Genomic DNA, 20732 nt, shown 5'->3' with positions numbered 1-20732 from the left:
ATACATACTTATACACCAACGAGACGCCATATACATACTTATACACCAACGAGACGCCATATACATACTTATTACACCAACGAGACACCATATACATACTTATACACCGAGACACCATATACATACTTATACACCAACGAGACACCATATGCATACTTATACACCAACGAGACACCATATGCATACTTATACACCAACGAGACACCATATACATACTTATTACACCAACGAGACACCATATACATACTTATACACCAACGAGACACCATATGCATACTTATACACCAACGAGACACCATATGCATACTTATACACCAACGAGACACCATATACATACTTATACACCAACGAGACACCATATACATACTTATACACCAACGAGACACCATATACATACTTATTACACCAACGAGACACCATATACATACTTATAACACCAACGAGACACCATATGCATACTTATACACCAACGCGACACCATATACATACTTATTACACCAACGAGACACCATATACATACTTCTACACCAACGAGACACCATATACATACTAATACACCAATGAGACACCATATACATACTTATACACCAATGAGACACCATATATATACTTATACACCAATGAGACACCATATACATACTTATACACCGAGACACCATATACATACTTATACACCAACGAGACACCATATGCATACTTATACACCAACGAGACACCATATGCATACTTATACACCAACGAGACACCATATACATACTTATTACACCAACGAGACACCATATACATACTTATACACCAACGAGACACCATATGCATACTTATACACCAACGAGACACCATATGCATACTTATACACCAACGAGACACCATATACATACTTATACACCAACGAGACACCATATACATACTTATACACCAACGAGACACCATATACATACTTATTACACCAACGAGACACCATATACATACTTATAACACCAACGAGACACCATATGCATTCTTATACACCAAGGAGACGCCATATACATACTTATTACACCAACGAGACACCATATACATACTTATACACCGAGACACTATATACATACTTATACACCAACGAGACACCATATGCATACTTATACACCAACGAGACACCATATGCATACTTATACACCAACGAGACACCATATACATACTTATTACACCAACGAGACACCATATACATACTTATACACCAACGAGACACCATATGCATACTTATACACCAACGAGACACCATATGCATACTTATACACCAACGAGACACCATATACATACTTATTACACCAACGAGACACCATATACATACTTATACACCAACGAGACACCATATGCATACTTATACACCAACGAGACACCATATGCATACTTATACACCAACGAGACACCATATACATACTTATACACCAACGAGACACCATATACATACTTATACACCAACGAGACACCATATACATACTTATTACACCAACGAGACACCATATACATACTTATAACACCAACGAGACACCATATGCATACTTATACACCAACGAGACACCATATACATACTTATTACACCAACGAGACACCATATACATACTTCTACACCAACGAGACACCATATACATACTAATACACCAATGAGACACCATATACATACTTATACACCAATGAGACACCATATATATACTTATACACCAATGAGACACCATATACATACTTATACACCGAGACACCATATACATACTTATACACCAACGAGACACCATATGCATACTTATACACCAACGAGACACCATATGCATACTTATACACCAACGAGACACCATATACATACTTATTACACCAACGAGACACCATATACATACTTATACACCAACGAGACACCATATGCATACTTATACACCAACGAGACACCATATGCATACTTATACACCAACGAGACACCATATACATACTTATACACCAACGAGACACCATATACATACTTATACACCAACGAGACACCATATACATACTTATTACACCAACGAGACACCATATACATACTTATAACACCAACGAGACACCATATGCATTCTTATACACCAAGGAGACGCCATATACATACTTATTACACCAACGAGACACCATATACATACTTATACACCGAGACACTATATACATACTTATACACCAACGAGACACCATATGCATACTTATACACCAACGAGACACCATATGCATACTTATACACCAACGAGACACCATATACATACTTATTACACCAACGAGACACCATATACATACTTATACACCAACGAGACACCATATGCATACTTATACACCAACGAGACACCATATGCATACTTATACACCAACGAGACACCATATACATACTTATACACCAACGAGACACCATATACATACTTATACACCAACGAGACACCATATACATACTTATTACACCAACGAGACACCATATACATACTTATAACACCAACGAGACACCATATGCATACTTATACACCAACGAGACACCATATACATACTTATTACACCAACGAGACACCATATACATACTTCTACACCAACGAGACACCATATACATACTAATACACCAATGAGACACCATATACATACTTATACACTAATGAGACACCATATATATACTTATACACCAATGAGACACCATATACATACTTATACACCAAAATAATGCAGGTGCTCAAAAAGCCGACTCCCAATGTAAACAGATAAGCCAGAGGCATGTGGTACGGAAGCCAGGCCTTGCCGCTGGGACACACAGACCTATTGTACCCTGAGGAACAGCCATCATTTAGGGTAACATTGCTGTAATACCCATAATACATGACCGTGTCGGAGAAATAGCCCTGAAAAAGATAAGGGTTTTAAGAGGAGTTAAAATAACATTTAATACAGGTATGCTAACTTTCGTTTCTATGTGTCTAATGTAAATATAAAGAGATAAATGTATAACTAGATTCCTGATGCAGGACTTTCTATAACAGTACTGCTGGCACACTACTATAAAATCCTAATCTTCTTACTTAGGGCCCACAAAGCACAGACACAACCACCTAAGACTGCGCATACAGGCATTCATTCTTAGCTACAATTAGTTATAGCGCATTTCTGAGATTACAGTGCACTCAATAGCAAGGCTTAGGTGCTCCAATCTACATAGCCAACACTAAAAGTATATCAATACTGGGACTTATTCAGTTCTACCTCCTGATGCGCAGCAATGTACCAATGTTCTGCGTGTGCGTGAATGGGTTATGTGACACAGGGTGCAGCACAGCATCCACCTGTCAGTGATTGACAGTCTAAAGCCACTTGGAGGCAGGAAGAGGGTGGCCACAGAAAAAAGAAGCATGTCACTGCCGTTTAGGGCACTGTGGAGGTGCCTAGCACGACCCAATAAGGTGTTTCTAGATGGACAGTCAGTAGGTCTACCCCAACAAGGTCGACATGCAATAGGTCGACAGGGTCAAAAGCTCGACATGAAAAAAGGTATACACGTGAAAATGTCGACATGACCTCGTCGACATTTTCACGGGTGGGGTGTTGACAATGACCTCGAAGTAGTGTACACTCTGCATGCTTTGGGTTTGGCACACTATTACATTTTCCCTGAGTGCTGACATGCATGGTGGAGTAAGAACATGCTGAAAAAAATAAAAAAAACATGAATAACTTATGTCAACCTTTTTCATGTCGACCTTTTGACCGTGTTGATCTACTCTACTGCATGTCAACCTTTTGGGGGAAACCTATTGTAGGGATGCAGCTCAGATCACTACTACAGCAGGAGGTGTTGTCTTGTAATAGGAGCCTCCTGCTGCATTTACATAGGCTTTGAACAGTGATAGCAACACCAACCGCATCTGAATTAGCCCCGCTGCGTATTGGAGATTAGCCATATACAGTAGGTTCCATTCACAGGTGACTGAATAGCATAGGGCAATTATCCCACACACTTACAGCTCCAGTGAGGAGTTCCAGGCTGGTAAATGGACGTTGGTTTGGGACACCAGGAGGATGCACAACCTGTGGAGTGACAACAAACAAAAGCCACAACAGGCTCATGAAGATGTTAAACTCCAAGAGAGTCTGTAGAAAAAGGAAATAGGACAGGACACTGGATCCAAATCGCCCTCCAATCTGCTTCAGAGCCACCTGCCAAGGCTGCAAAGCGTAGAGTCCCGAGAGGAATGAAAGCCAGCATTTATGTGTAGCCTGCAGAGACAGAGGTCAAAATTAAACAATACTAAATGTGCTGTGACCCATCTAGTGTCACTTATAGCACTAAGGGAATGAGCAGCCTTATAGGAGCTCTCAGTGTAGGTTTCTCTCCTGTCTCACCATACTGATGCTATCTCTTATGTCGCTGCAGCATGCTCCACCAGCATCTAGTGTCATGTACCTGAAACAGGTGCGGAAAAGGTAAATGCAGTCGTTTTCGTGAAATGGACTATAGAAAATATAGTACAGCACGGTGTATGGGACTATCATCCCATCACATGTATACCCAGAGCTAACTTTCCTGCCCACAGATAAAAAATACACAGTCACACATGTACATACAGTCTTAAGGTGCCCATCCACTAGTGGGGTTTAGCCCTTTTTCGCATGATTTTGAACCATTGGGAGAACAAACCATGAAAAGGGTATAACATCATATGTGTTTTACCTCCGATTCTGATCCAATGTCCTAATCAGAGCTGGAGATCATCTTGGCTGCCACAAGTATTTGACGGATCCCACAGCGATGACTGGGGCCGCAAACCTTGTATCATATGGAAAAGGACCGCATATGATGTATCCAACGATGTCCACCCTCCCAGGAGTTTACGGGGGATTTGGGGGGTATTGCATGAGATACCTCACACTAGTGGATGGGGGCTTTACACCTATTCATGCTGTCACGCACCTATACAAATACATACATATCTATTAACCTGGTGTCCGTGTAATCATAATAGGATTATGAATCTGTGGACCATAATTGATATTTCCACCCCTAACTTTCCCCACCTCCTCTATCTAGGCCTGATGCAGAACATATGGCTGCCGCGTAACAAGGCTCCCTGCCTGGGTGGGATTATTAATTAGCAAATAACAAAAAAATCTGCTACAATATCAATTATCAACTAACCCTATGGTAACTGTTCCTTGTCCTTTACACCAAGTACCCTGTGCTGAGTACACACTGGACATATTGCACCATCACCACTTTAACCCTTTAAGTGCCAACGTTGCTGTGAGTGATCATTAAAATATCCGTTAAAAAATACGCCAGCATCGCTCACAGCGACTGTTCTTTTAGTATAAATACAAATACAGCCAAGTCGGACGCTGTGAGCAACAATGGCATTTTTTTAACGCAGATTTTGAGGATCTCACAGCAACGTTGGCTCTGAAAGGGATAATAAAAAAAAAGGTTTGCTTGGCAATTTTCACACACATTTTGACAAATTCCCCTGGCACTCAAAGGGTTAACCTGTCATGGCTGATACTATGTGTACATACATAGATGGGCAAACAGGGGTGGGTGTTGGAAGATGCACCTTCAGGGCAAATGCGCTGTGTGCACCAACCTAGTTACGGCCTGGTGACACATATATACATACAGTCATACACACACTCGTGCATGCATGCATAGTGACACATATACAGACAGTGTCCCCTCCCTGAGTCCTTCTTAGCTTATAGTCTGGCTGGTGTATACTGTGTATAACCTCATCGTACCTGCAACAGCTCCTCCTCCTCTCTCCTAGACATGCACTGCTGCTGACTGGAGTGACACATACCCCCACCCCCTACTTGGGCTTCACCTCCCTCTCCTCGTCTACAGATGCAGTTCCTGCTCTGCAGCTATCACCAAAGTATGTGGGTCCCATTAACAGAGGGGGGTCCTGGAGGACATACATCCTGAGCCCCTTTTAATCCAGCTCTGTGTGCACCCTATACTTTATAGTAACATGTATAGCCTTAATATTGCATGCACTGGACAGAGATACTCGGAACTTCCCATACCTTTATTTATCTAGCTAAAATGTAATAATAGCAATGTATAATGCACAGAGTTGAAAATTATTACCTCAGTTCCCTTTTCAATCCCCTTTTTACCCGCAGACTTAGAGGAAAGCTCTTGAGCAGGTTAAGCTGTTGGGTCCCCGATGTCTTCTGCAGTTCTGACACAAGCAGCCTTTGATGCTCTGGTGGCAGAGATATAATCAGAGTAATAACACTATTACTGCCACTACTAATATAGCACTGACATGCTATCAGGTGATAAACAATAATCAGACGACAAACACATCTGCCTTTGGTTTCAGTGGAGCTTACTATCTGAATGCCCAGGCATCGACACATATACACCAATTTAAACTGGCAAGAATTCAAATAATCCACAAGTACCATATTGTACTGGATTATAGCACAAGACTAATTTCTGTATTCCTCAGTCTTTATCCAGAAAACCTGATCTAATTGGTTGTAACATTATCAAAGTATAGAGAGAGATCAAGTGGAAATAAGTACCCCCTTAAATCATTAATGGTATTCTAACTGTATTTCACGTCTTGATTTTTACTTTAAGTGCCATCCAAGGGTACACCCTATTTAGCGGAATCCTTACCCTTCTCTGCTTCTGTAGACTCTTCTCGTTGTCGAATGCTGGGTCTGGCACTACGCTGCAAATTGTACAAAGATGGACGCTTCTTTGATTGTCGTTTCCTCACTGTACGGTTATAGTAATTAGATAACATGTTCCCTTTACAGCGTCCTGTAGGATAGACATAATGATGGAAAGAAAAAAATATACAGTGAAGAAAGGTAAAGATAAAGGGTGAATTTTAATAGGGTGGGAGATTCAGAAAGTGAGAGATTTGGTAAGAAATCTAAAAAAAAAATTTAAAGCGGCAATCATTTACACTGCAAATTCAAACTGGTTTTGCAGTGTAAATGATTGCCGCTTTAAAAAAAAACAGATTTCTTATCAAGTCTCTCACTTTCTGAATCTCTCGTCCTATTAAATTTCAACCAAAGTATTTGTTTTAGGACTAATGAGAAAGAAAATGTCACTGTAGATCCAGCTGTTGAAGCACTACATATTCAAGCATGCCAGTCTACAGTTTTAACATGGATGAATAGCAAAACCGTTGCATTGATAGCTGGGATTTGCAGTTCCACAACAGCTGGAGGGTGTCGTTTTTGGGGGACACAGGATGTCCCTAGAATTTGGGTATCAAGTCTATCTCTAGTCAAATTCGGAGTTAGTAAAATGGGCAATCTAAAATAAATTAGTACCAAGTTTGAGTTGACATCTTTATATTTCAACATAGCTTTATTAACCCCTTCCCGACATTTGACGTACATTTACGTCATGGTCGGGAAGTACTTCCCGACACATGGCATAAATGTACGTCATGGTTTGTAACTGTCACTGCGTCTATAGACGCAGTGACAGTTAGGTGATGTCTGCTGTCCCTGACAGCAGACATCCCCCCTCGCCGCCCGGGGGGGGCAGGGGTGCCCCCCCCGGTCGGCGATCGCTGTGATTGGCTGTTCAAATCTGAACAGCCATTCACAGCGTTTCCTGTGTTACCGGCGGCTAAGCCGCTCGGTAACACAGAAAACGGTGGTGATCGGTGCAGCACCGATCACCACCGAGCGGCAGCACCCCCCTCCCACCCGCCGGGCACTCACCCGGCAGCAGCAGCAGCTCCCCCGGCTCCACCGCTACGTCCGGAGCGTCCGGAGCGCACGCTGCGCTCCCCTCCTCCCCCCTCCCCCCCGCAGCAGCAGCAGCAGCAGCAGCAGCATCATGCTGCTGCTGGAAAAGTATAAAATAAAATGAAAAATGTGCAAATGTGTATATATATATATATATATATATACACACACACATATATATATATATATATATATATATGTGTGTGTATATATATATGTATATATATGTATATATATATATATATATATATATATATATATATATATATGTGTGTGTGTGTGTGTGTGTGTGTGTGTGTGTGTGTGTGTGTGTGCGTATACCGCACCGATCACCAACGATCGCCAGCCCCCCCCCCCCCTCCCACCCGGCAGCCCCCCTCCCTCCCTCCCACCCACCCGGCTGCCGCAGCGCCAGCACCCCTCCCACCCCCCCGCCAGCCGCAGCGCCAGCCCCCCTCCCAAAGCTGGTGACCAAAATGGGGTCAATTGTGGGGGGGTTCCACTGTATTGGTGCTTCGGGGGTCTTGCTAATGCGACATAGCACCCGCCATTCATTCCACCACCAAAAATCACTCCTTCCCTTCTGAGTCCTGCCATGCACCCAACTGGTATTTTTTGGTCACATGTGAGGCATTGCCGTACCCGGGAGAAATTGGGGCACAGATTTTGGGGTGCTTTGTCTCCTTCATTCCTTGTGAAAATTAAAAATTTTGAGCCAGAACTGCATTTTTGTGTAAAAAAATATTTTTTTTTACACAAAAATGCAGATCTGGCTCAAAATTTTTCATTTTCACAAGGAATGAAGGAGACAAAGCACCCCAAAATCTGTGCCCCAATTTCTCCCGGGTACGGCAATGCCTCACATGTGACCAAAAAATACCAGTTGGGTGCATGGCAGGACTCAGAAGGGAAGGAGTGATTTTTGGATTTTGCAGCACAGATTCTGGTTGAATGACCCCCGAAACACCCATACAGTGGAACCCCCCCACAAGTGACCCTATTTTGCAAACTACACCCCTCAGGGAATTCATCTAGGGGTATAGAGTACATTTCAAACCCCCCGGGGTTTCACCAATTTTGATACAACTGAGCTGTGAAAATGAAAAATTATTTTTTTTCATTTTCACTGCCCAGTTGTACCACAATTGGTGAAACCCCTGGGGGTTTGAAATGTACACTATACCCCTAGATGAATTCCCTGAGGGGTGTAGTTTGCAAAATGGGGTCACTTGTGGGGGGGTTCCTAACTTTTAGCATCTTATGGTGCCTAGAAACCTACATGGTGCCTAAAAAATAATCTCATAAAAAGGAGGCTCCAAAATCAAGTAGGTGCTCCTTCTATTATGAAGCCGGTGGTTTGGTCACCGTGCACACTAGGGCCACATATAGGATATTTATGAAAACCAAAGAATTGGGGGAATCAATTTTTAGTCACATTTCTCTAGTAAAATCTACTGTGTTCCTTAGAAAAATGTATTAAAATTGAAAATCCGAAAAAAAAATGAAATTTTGAAATTTCACCTACACTTTGTTTTAATTCCTGTGAAACACCTAAAGGGTTAACAAACTTCCAAAATGCTGTTTTGAATACTGTGAGTGGTGCAGTTTTTGAAATGGCATCATTTATGGGGGTGTCTCACATACAAGTCCCTCAAAGTCACATCAGAACTGAACTGGTCCCTAAAAAAATCAGTGTTTGAAATTTTCTTGAAAATTTGAGAATTTGCTAGTCATATTTGAAGCCTCCTAGTGTCCAAAAAAATGAAAAGGAGGTTGAAATAATAATTGCAACATAAAGTAGACATATGGTCTTTGTTAGTTATTAACTATTTTGAGTGGTATGATTATTTGTCTCACAAGCAGAAAATGTGACATTTTGCATATTGCTAAATTTTCCATTTTTTCACGATATTTTGGTATTTTTCACAAAAAAACACAGACTGTATCGACCCAAATTTACCACTAACTTGAAGTACAATGTGTCACGAGAAAACAATCTCAAAATCACTGGGATAAGTAAAAGCAAAAAAAAGTTATCCCCACTTAAGTGAGACATGTCAGATTTGAAAAAAATGGCTCTGTCAGGAACGCAAAAACTAGCTCTATCAGGAAGGGGTTAAAGAACTGCTATCAATTTTATGTAGATTAAATGTTGTGCTACACTTAAGTCGTTCACTAAATTGAATAGATTTTATAAGTGCAGTTCCAAACTTAAGGTCCATACACACTGTGCGCAATGGAAAGCCGCCCACCCCATCACTTATCGCTACCCCATACACACTGAGCACTAAGGAACGCCCTCCACCCTGTCACTCATCTGGGCGGGCCAGCGATGCACACTCATCACTACCCCATACACACTGGGTGGCTTTCCAGCTGAAAGCAGCTCGGATGAGTAAAACGAAGCCGCTTTCAGCTCAGCTTTAGTTAATACCAAACAATCAACTCAACATTTTCTGTTTTAAACAATTATTAAACTGTACAAAATATTTAGAAGCAGAAAACACAGAAATTGTGTCAACTGGCAGTGGCTAAGGATACGAAGATACTACATGTGCCAAAGTAAGAACCCGGCGACTTGCGCATGCACCAGATAAGGCATCCATACATAGATAACATTACACATTGATAGACTCCCCATAGGCCTGCATGTACCATATAGCATGCCCAGATAGTATGGTAGATGGGCCCTTGATACTATGGCATATTTACCAATTGTACGACTTGGCATATTGGCAAGGACTCTCATGGTGGCCGTGTAGTGTTCATCTGGCATCGGATTCTGGTCCCCTGCAAAAGGAAAGAACACTATGACTACACTCCAACTAGACAAAAAGCAACAAAAGATAGTCATCAAACTTCCCCCTCCGTGCTGTCGCTGGTTCCAGTTGATAGATCTACAGTGTCTAGATAGACAGTCAATAGGTCTACCCCAAAAGGTCAACATGCAATAGGTAGACAGGGTCAAACAGTCAATATGTGAAAGGCTGACATGAAAAAGGTCAACAGCGTGAACAGCTCAACATGAGTTTTTTGTGATTTTTCCTTTAAACCAGCTTGTTCTCGCTTCATCACCATGTCGGCATAGAGGGAGAATAGAATAGCGAGCTATGTGAGGGTATACGCTAAATTGGGGGTCATGACCACAGTTGTCCATATTGACACCAAAAATGTGAAATACTCCTGTCGACCTTCTCATGTGTCTACCTTTTTCATGTCGACATATTGACCCAGTTGACCTTTTAACCTGTTGCATGACGACCTTTTGGGGTCGACCTATTGACTGCCTATCTAGTAATCCACAAGGGTTGTAGCATAAGGCAGCACTAGTCATACCTGCCTAAGATCCACCTACACTGCTCCAAAACACTCCATGAATCATGACTGTAAGCGGCTGTATTCACAATCTTTTCTAGGATTCCAGATTTCCAGCTCTCCTGTCACCTAGAAGTGCTTATTATGTGCTTTAATACTATGATGTATATTAGAAGAAATGAGAAGCTCAAAGATGCATTTTAATCAGATATATTTGGTGAAAACGAGAGGACCTCAGTATGTCAAACATAACCATAACAAAAATGTAAAAAAAAAAAACTTCTATTTTAGGTCTTTTTATTTAGTGGAGTATTTTTTAATTCAGTTTTAGTAGTTGAGAGAAAAAAAACAAGGAACAAACCAATATAATTATTGTGGTTTTTTTTCTATAAAAATACAATTATCACATAGACATTTGTAAACATCTAAGGAGCAGGCAAGAAAGGCCTGATACAGTATAGCATACTAAAATACACAGGTATGTGAATACATTACACAAATAACACTTTATAATCTAAACAATCAAACATCAAAACAAAACAAAGTGATGTGCCACACATGACCTTCCATCAGGACTGTGAGATGCAACATAAACACTAAACTGTATCTATCTATTCCAAATGTTATCAAATTTAGATTCAGCCTTGGGTAAAATATACATGTAGTGTACATGCTAAATCATAGAATTAAATGAACAACTTCCATGACATAAAGTCTGGCCCTACTTTTCTGCCATCCATGATCTAGCTATGACGACCTTTGCCAAAGTTCACAGATTGAACACATAGGAAATTTACTAAAATGGGAATTAGACTTCACATGTGATGTTGCTATGGGCAACCAATCAGATCCTGTCTACTCTGTTCTAGAGGGTGCTAAATAAATAAATAAGAAGTAGATTCTGATTGGTTGCCCATAGCAACATCACATGTGAAGTCTTATTCCCATGTTAGTAAATTTCCCCAATAGTGTGTTGCATGTACACCAGCACATCAGGAAGCAAAGGTCCCGATTCAGACCAATACTGCAATTTTTGCAGATGGACAAAACCATGCTGCACTGCAGGTGGGGCAGATGTAACATGTGCAGAACAAGCTGTCCTTTAGTAACAGTGAAACGCGTTGGTGATCTAGCTGGACCTGTCATGGACTATATACCCCCCACCTGCTAATTCATCTGGACTTTATCGCCTCCTTCCAGCACTTGGAGCACTTTATTTCTCAAGCATGGAGCACTTTCAGTAGGATCCCCCACAGTAACACAAGTCCATACTAGACTGGGATACCTACAGTGAGACCACCTGGGATTACAAATTGGAGCACTTTTCCCACAAGCATAACGCACTTTAGAGAGGATCCCCATAAGCCGGCAAGTCCATAATAGGACTGGGACAGCTCCAGCGATAAGTGGAACTATTGGACTCCAGCGATCCCCCAACGTCACTCCTCCAAATGAGCTGAGATTGACAAGAGCAGGTTATATACTTTATAGACAGGTCTTCATTTTTCTATTCACTGTTTTTTATTGTACTTCATGTATTATTTTTTAAATATGTTTAAATATGATAAATGGTTGAATCATTAAAATATATGAGCGCTGCAAAATCTCTCTTATGTGCAGAAAGAGTTAGATTTGGGTGGGGTGTGGTCAAACTTAAATCTAAAGTGCAAGAATAAAGCATCCAATCTTTACCCTGCACAGAAACAAAATAACTCCCCCAAATCTAATTGCAAATGTTACATCTGCCCCACCTGTAGTGCAGCATGGTTTTGTCCACCGTACTAGCGATGGTCTTTTTTTGTCTTTATTAAGTAGGATACTTTTATCTATTTCTCTACACAATCATCCCCTTCAGTTAAACAGTGGGGATCGAAAGTTTGGGCACCCCAGGCAAAAATTAAATTTAACGTGCAAAAAGAAGCCAAGGAAAGATGGAAAAACCTCCAAAAGGCATCAAAATACAGATTAGACATTCTTATAACATGTCAAAAAGGTTTGATTTTATTTCTATCATTTACACTTTCAAAATAACAGAAACCATAAAATGGCGTCTGCAAAAGTTTGGGCACCCTGCAGAGTTAATACCTTGTACTGCCCCCTTTGGCAAGTATCACAGCTTGTAAACGCTTTTTGTAGTCAGCCAAGAGTCTCAATTCTTGTTTGAGGTATCTTCGCCCATTCTTCCTTACAAACGTCTTCCAGTTCTTTGAGATTCCTGGGCTGTCTGACACACTGCTCTTTTATGGTCTATCCATAGATTTTCAATTATGTTGAGGTCAGGAGATTGTGAAAGCCATGGCAAAACCTTCAGTTTACGCCTCTTGATGTAATCCACCGTAGATTTTGAGGTGTGTTTAGGATCATTATCCATTTGTAGAAGCCAGCCTCTCTTTCACTTCAGCTTTTTCACAGATGGCATCAAGTTAGCGTCCAAAATTTGCTGGAATCTTATTGAATCCATTTTTCCTTCTACTTGTTAAATGTTCCCTGAGCCACTGGCTGCAATACAACCCCAAAGCATGATTGATCCACCCCCATGCTTAACAGTTGGACAGAGAATCTTTTCATTAAATTCTGTGCCCTTCCGTCTTCAAACGTACCTTTGCTCAGTCCAGCCAAAAAGGTCTATTTTAACCTCATCGATCTACAGAACTTGATTCCAAAATGCATCAGGCTTGTCTATATGTGCATTTGCAAACTTCAAACACTGTTTTTTGTGGTGAGGATGTAGAAGAGGTTTTCTTCTGATGACTCTTCCATGAAGACTATATTTGTACAAGTATCTCTTTGTAGTGGAATAGTGTACCACAACTCCAGTGTCTGCCAGATCTTCTTAAATGGATCGTGCAGTCAAACGTGGATTTTGACTTGCTTTTCTCACAATCCTGCGAGCTGTTCTGTCTGTTATTTTTCTAGGTCTTCCAGATCTTGCTTTAACTTCCACTGTTCCTGATGTATGCCATTTCTTAATTACATTCCGAACAGAGGATGTGGGCATCTGATAACGCTTTGCTATCTTCTTATAGTCTTCTCCTGCTGTGTGAGCGTCAACTATTCTCAGTTTCAGTGTTCTACAAAACTGCTTAGAGGAACCCATGGTGCTGATTGTTGGGGCAAGGTCAAATGAGTCTGGGCTTTTAAAACCTTTGCGATTGGAAAGACCAGGTGATGTCAGACGATGATCGAGAACAATCCATGACACTGCCAGGTCTCAGCTGTCCAAAGGGGGTGGTGCATGCTATAATCTCTGTAGAGTGCCCAAACTTTTGCAGGCGCCATTTTTTGTTTTCTGTTATTTTGAAAGTGTAAATGATGGAAATAAAATCAAACTTTTTTGACATGTTATAAGAATGTCTAATCTGTAATTTGATGCCTTTTGGAGATTTTTCCATCTTTCCGTGGCTTCTTTTTTCACATTAAAATAAATTTTTGCCTGGGGTGCCCAAACTTTCGATCGCCACTGTATGTCCACAAGCTTTATAATCCCTGTGTAGCCCATCCATGAAACCAGTTGTTGACTGCAAGCTCCATCCCATCACTTCCAACTACAGGGATATGATCAAAAACCTTTAAGCCAAGAGCCCCCCAATGCTTACACAAATGGACAGAGCCATTTATTCAGTCATATTGAAAATGTAACAGCTCTACAATATTCAGTCACATTGACAATTTAACAGCTCTACAGAGAAAATTTCTGGTAACAGTTTCTCTGTGTGTAAATAAGATTATACAGAATACTTTCAACCAGTGCAGTTTTAGAAAAGAGGATTTATTAATAATTTGGATTTGCGTGCTTATAGCAACGGTTCCCTAACTGGATGACACTGGCGAATTGTACTGCTTTTGCAACAACATCCCGGCTCACACACAGGATTTTTGACCTGGGATTTTGGCGGATCTCCTTCCCATGTTGCCGTTTCCACTGCCATGTTTTCCTGGGTTTTTCCAAGGTTGATCTCTTTTTCAATGAAAAGGGAATCCCTGGAAAGCAGGGCAGCAGGGGTGGGGGTTGCACCGGCAGGAGGACTTAGGTGGACTGGCACCTGTAGGGGGCAAGAAGAGACATGCGGACACTGACAGGGGAAGGGCTGTCATTAGCGAACAGGCCGAAAAATCCACGTAGGAGCCGTTTCCACGGCTCATTACCTGGGTTTAACCCACTAAAAACCGTGCTTGATTCCCGGGTAAGAATCAGGGTCACTGAACCAGGGATTTTTACCTGGTAACCATTTCCATGGACAAAAATTCCAGGTTGGTGTGCGTTCACATGCAAAACCCCGGGATTTTTAGGTTGGTGGAAAAGGGGTATTGCAGAAGTGTCCAGACTATCATTCCAGGAACAAATCAAATTATTGTATTGATAGTAATTGATATAACTAAAACCAGAGCTGTTGGCTGCCATTCAGAAAATATGTGGACAAACAAAAGTGCAACCCTGTCCACCACAACCATGTAACTGAACCTAAACAAGGGTGCTGTAAACAAAAACGATGATACTCTAGGGCAGGGGTGGGGAACCTTTTTTGTGACAAGGGCCGTTTGTATGGGGAAAAAAAATCCTTGGGGGGCCATATGTACAAATTTCTCTTACAAATTGTCCTGCTGCAGCCGTACCACGCGCCGGCGACTGCTGCTGAATAGGACTGACAGTCTACGGCTGCTGTTCATTAAGAGGAATCTTGCGAGAACTACCGACCTTTCGCGAGAATTCCCCTGTACTTTACTCCCGGCAAAGTCCCCAGGCGGGTGGGAGGGCCACTGAGACCGGCTACGTGGGCCACACACGGCCCCTGGGCCTGAGGTTCCCAACCCCTGCTCTAGGGCATTGGTTCCCAAACTGGGTGTCTAGGCAGCCTCTTGGAGGGGTGCCTCGGGATGGTGGTCCAGGAACAAATACAATTATTTATGGTCAAAGTGATAAGCAAAACAAGCGCTTGTGGCTGTCATTCATAAACATGTGGACAACCGGAATCACAACGGTGTACACCACCACATAACCGAGCCTAAAGCTGCCCATACACGCTGCTTTGTGGGCGTGCTGTACTAGCACAGATCACATTGCATTGCATTGCATGTTCATCCGTTGTGCATGCAATTTGATGCAATTTGATGAAAACTAAGTACAAAAAGTATGTGCTTGCACATACTTTTTGTACTTAGGTTTCATCAAATTGCATCAAATTGCATGCACAACGGATGAACATGCAATGCAATGCAATGTGATCTGTGCTAGTACAGCACGGAAAGCACGCCCTCATAGCAGCGTGTATGGGCTGCTTATGGGCTGCTTAAGGATGACAGGTAGACACAATTTGCGAAAGCAGCCCATACACGCTGCTATGAGGGCGTGCTTTCCGTGCTGTACTAGCACGGATCACATTGCATTGCATTGCATGTGCATCCGTTGTGCATGCAATTTGATGCAATTTGATGAAACCTAAGTACAAAAAGTATGTGCTTGCACATACTTTTTGTACTTAGGTTTCATCACATTGCATCAAATTGCATGCACAACGGATGCACATGCAATGTAATGCAATGTGATCCGTGCTAGTACAGCACGCCCACAAAGCAGCGTGTATGGGCTGCTTTAATTTTATATTTTTTTCCACATATATCAATAAAAACTTTTATCCCAGGGGTGCCATGAAATAAAAATGCTGACACCTCAGGTGCCGTGTTTCTAGAAATTTTGTGAACCACTGAACAAACATGCAATCCAACCAGTTAGTTTGCAAAAAAAGAAAAAGAGAGAGTTTATCATGGCGCACTCCTCATTCATAGCATCCAAAAGGACTGAAATTTGTGCAGTTCCTTTAATGAGTGTAAATACTTTGTATATTTTATTTTTATTATTAATATCACTTACAGGCCATCATGCATTACAGCAGTGGTTCCCAAACTGTGTGCCTAGGCTCCCTGGGGTGCCTCAGGACACTTACAGGAGTGCCTTGGGTTGGTGGACCAGGATCAATTCATATTATTTATGGTCAATGTACAGTACCAGGCAAAACCAGTGCTTGTGGCTGCCAATCATAATATATGTAGACAAACAGGAGCAAATCCTGTCCCTCATCCGGTAACTGTGACATATACACACACACAATGCTCTTCATTTAATATTTTTTTTGTGAATTTCTCGATAAGAAGCATTTGGCCTAGGGGTGCCTTGAAAATATTTTGATGCTCTGGGGCGCCATGATTCAAAACAGTTTGGGAACCCCTGCATTACAGTAATAATCTTTAATTTTCATTAATCATGCTTGACCCGATAATCCAGGGGTGGCCAACCGGTCAGAGGTAAAGAGCCGAAAATATCGGTAGTCAAGCTAAAGAGCCGACATCATGCGCGCGCCGAAGGCGCATGCGCCCCAAAAAAGGGGCGTAGTCTATTTTGACCCCTTGGGTGGGTGTGATACAAATATGCCTCCAATAGTGCAGTGCCATATATACATATGCCCCCAATAGTGACAGATACACATATGCCCGCCACGGTGCCGGGTATGCCCCCACAGTGCCAAAAAGCTGGTATGCCCCCACAGTGCCACACTGCTATGCCCCCACAGTGCAAATTTCCCAGCAGCAGCACTCACCGTTGTTGCTGCTGCCGGGCGGGGAGAGGACAGTCTGGTGTCCCCCTGCAGTCCTCCTGTCATGTCACCGATGGGAGGAGAGCACAGCACACCGCGCGTCTCCTTCCCCCTCACTTCCCTGTGACTGGGCCGCCCACCAATCAAAGCTCGCTGGCCGGCTCCTGATTGGCTGCTGGCCCACAAGCTCTGATTGGCGGACGGCCCAGTCACTAGGATGCACAGTAAGGGGTAGGAGAGATACGCGATGCGCGCTCTCCTCCCCTCAGAAGGAGAAGGGATTCAGGGAACCGGCAGCAGGGGGGACTGGGACAGACGGTGGGCAGCAGTGGGAGCAGGAGCCGCACTTTACAAGGGGGGAGAGCCGCATGAGGCTCAAGAGCCACAGGTTGGCCACCACTGCGATAATCTGTTTCCCTGTATCAGGGATTAAAGTGGCGAAAATATTAAAATAAAGAAGATATGAGATATAGAAAGAAAGAAGTTGTAATAGATTAAAAATGACTCTGTTAACCGTTGTTGTAGATTGTTGCTTAATTTGATTTATAGATCCCGCTTATTATGCGGGTAAGTTTAGTATATATAGTCTTAGTACAAATGTATATATTAAATGGTTTTATTCCCAATCTCAAATCAAATGTCCATTCTTGTTGTGTGTTTTATTTTGGTTAATTGCATAATCTCCTCTTATATGGGGAGTTTATTTTTGCTGCTATCCACATTTAGAGTGTCCCTTCGCAACAATTCAATGTATGTTGCTCCTTGCAAGATACATAGTAGTGTTACCACATAGATATCTTGCGATATTTCTGCTGTCTGTGTCGTGTGTTCAAGCACACTGTGCACAGATCCTTGTTCAATGCCTCAGTTGTGATCCGAGAACAAGTTAATCATACAGTGTTACACTTCTGTAAAACATGATGCCTATATGGCAGGGGTTCCCAATCTTTTCTGAATCACGGCACCCTAGAGTATCAGAATTTTTTCGCGGCACCCCTAGGCCAAAAAAAAAAATTAGATTGGGTTTATATGTGATTCTTAGGGTCAGTTATGTGGTAAAGGGCAGGATTTGCTTCTGTTTGTACACATTTTATGTGAAAAGAATAGGGATAGATCCTCAACCAGCGCTATTATAATAAATACAAACACTTCCCTTATCGGGGTTCTTTTCCCTTGAGTGATTTTTCACCCTTGATATTCACAGGGACGTCTCCACATCAGATGAGAACATATGTGAAAATACAAATGTTGAAAGATATCATCGCATAAAACTGTATTTAATTTTCACAATCGCTTAAAAACATGGGGGTACAATACTTCAAAACAGGGGGGGGGGGTTTCACAGCATCTGGATTAAGCATACAAAGTGCACTGGGTCACAAACTTAGGCCTGGAAAGGTAATTACCAGATGGATAGGAACTGTTTAGCGAAAAAAACAGTTCAAATAGACATATGATAGGTCACATACGGATCCCGGGTCACGCAGGTGCTCTCACAGTCAGGGGTAATGTCCTCTCCTGGGCGTCTGTCTGGCCCTGTGTCCACCAACGCGTTTCAGATCCCACTGGATCCTTTATCAAGGTGTATTACACCTTGATAAAGGATCCAGTGGGATCTGAAACGCGTTGGTGGACACAGGGCCAGACAGACGCCCAGGAGAGGACATTACCCCTGACTGTGAGAGCACCTGCGTGACCCGGGATCCGTATGTGACCTATCATATGTCTATTTGAACTGTTTTTTTCGCTAAACAGTTCCTATCCATCTGGTAATTACCTTTCCAGGCCTAAGTTTGTGACCCAGTGCACTTTGTATGCTTAATCCAGATGCTGTGAAACCCCCCCCCCTGTTTTGAAGTATTGTACCCCCATGTTTTTAAGCGATTGTGAAAATTAAATACAGTTTTATGCGATGATATCTTTCAACATTTGTATTTTCACATATGTTCTCATCTGATGTGGAGACGTCCCTGTGAATATCAAGGGTGAAAAATCACTCAAGGGAAAAGAACCCCGATAAGGGAAGTGTTTGTATTTATTATAATAGCGCTGGTTGAGGATCTATCCCTATTCTTTTCACATATTATGGTCTTTGTTGGGTAAAAGAAGAAATACCCGTGAGATAGAACCATCCCAGCTGCTTTTGTGCGCACTGTGGTGTATACCGATTGTGTTACATTTGTACACATTTTATGATTGGCAGCCTCCAGCACTGGTTTTGCTCATAAATAATTACCCATTGATAATTTGAATTGGTCCTGGACCACCAACCCGTGGCACCCCTGCATGTGTCCTGAGGCACCCCAGGGAGCCACGGCACACAGTTTGGGAACCACTGCTATATGGTGTATAAATAACATATAGGTAGTGGCCTGCCGTATGGCCCGGTGAACTGCCTATCGGTACAATATATTGGCTGTCACTTTACATACACATTAGTACAAATTGGCACAATAATGTCCCGGTGTGTATGCATGTGGGTGCACTAGGTTGTTTATCAAACGTGTTGCTTAGATATGCTGAATTACAGGATTAACAACTTTAGTCGTGCTGAGTGTAACTGAATTGATTAACCTTTATGCAGATCTACATTACAGTAATCCCTGATACAGGGAAACAGATTATCGGGTCAAGCATGATTAATGAAAATTAAAGATTATTACTGTAATGCATGATGGCCTGTAAGTGATATTAATAATACAAATAAAATATACAAAGTATTTACACTCATTAAAGGAACTGCACAAATTTCAGTCCTTTTGGATGCTATGAATGAGGAGTGCGCCATGATAAACTGATTTGCTTTTCTCTCTCTTTTTTTTGTGTGCTACAGTGGGGCAAAAAAGTATTTAGTCAGCCACCAATTGTGCAAGTTCTCCCACTTAAAAAGATGAGAGAGGCCTGTAATTTTCATCATAGGTATACCTCAACTATGAGAGACAAAATGAGGAAAAAAAATCCAGAAAATGACATTGTCTGATTTTTAAAGAATTTATTTGCAAATTATGGTGGAAAATAAGTATTTGGTCAATAACAAAAGTTCATCTCAGTACTTTGTTATATACCCTTTGTTGGCAATGA

General features: G+C 41.9%; 1 protein-coding gene across 3 annotated transcripts in view; it reads right to left on the bottom strand.

Moving 5' to 3' along the window:
- TMC6 (transmembrane channel like 6) overlaps positions 1–20732 on the bottom strand; it is a 76434-nt gene that overhangs the window by 29730 nt on the left and 25972 nt on the right. For all 3 annotated transcript variants that reach the window (XM_083148618.1, XM_083148617.1, XM_083148616.1), the window contains 6 exons: positions 10459–10536; positions 6650–6796; positions 6110–6227; positions 4372–4432; positions 3991–4245; positions 2686–2876 (listed from right to left, as the gene is read on the bottom strand). In XM_083148618.1, the coding sequence (XP_083004744.1) occupies positions 2686–2876; positions 3991–4245; positions 4372–4432; positions 6110–6227; positions 6650–6796; positions 10459–10536 (850 nt within the window). The remainder of the gene's footprint in view (positions 1–2685; positions 2877–3990; positions 4246–4371; positions 4433–6109; positions 6228–6649; positions 6797–10458; positions 10537–20732) is intronic.

This window comes from Crinia signifera, chromosome 6, assembly GCF_055691185.1.
Source record: "Crinia signifera chromosome 6, ASM5569118v1, whole genome shotgun sequence".
NCBI classification, from domain to species: domain Eukaryota; kingdom Metazoa; phylum Chordata; class Amphibia; order Anura; family Myobatrachidae; genus Crinia; species Crinia signifera.
This window is presented reverse-complemented; position numbering and strand designations above follow the sequence as displayed.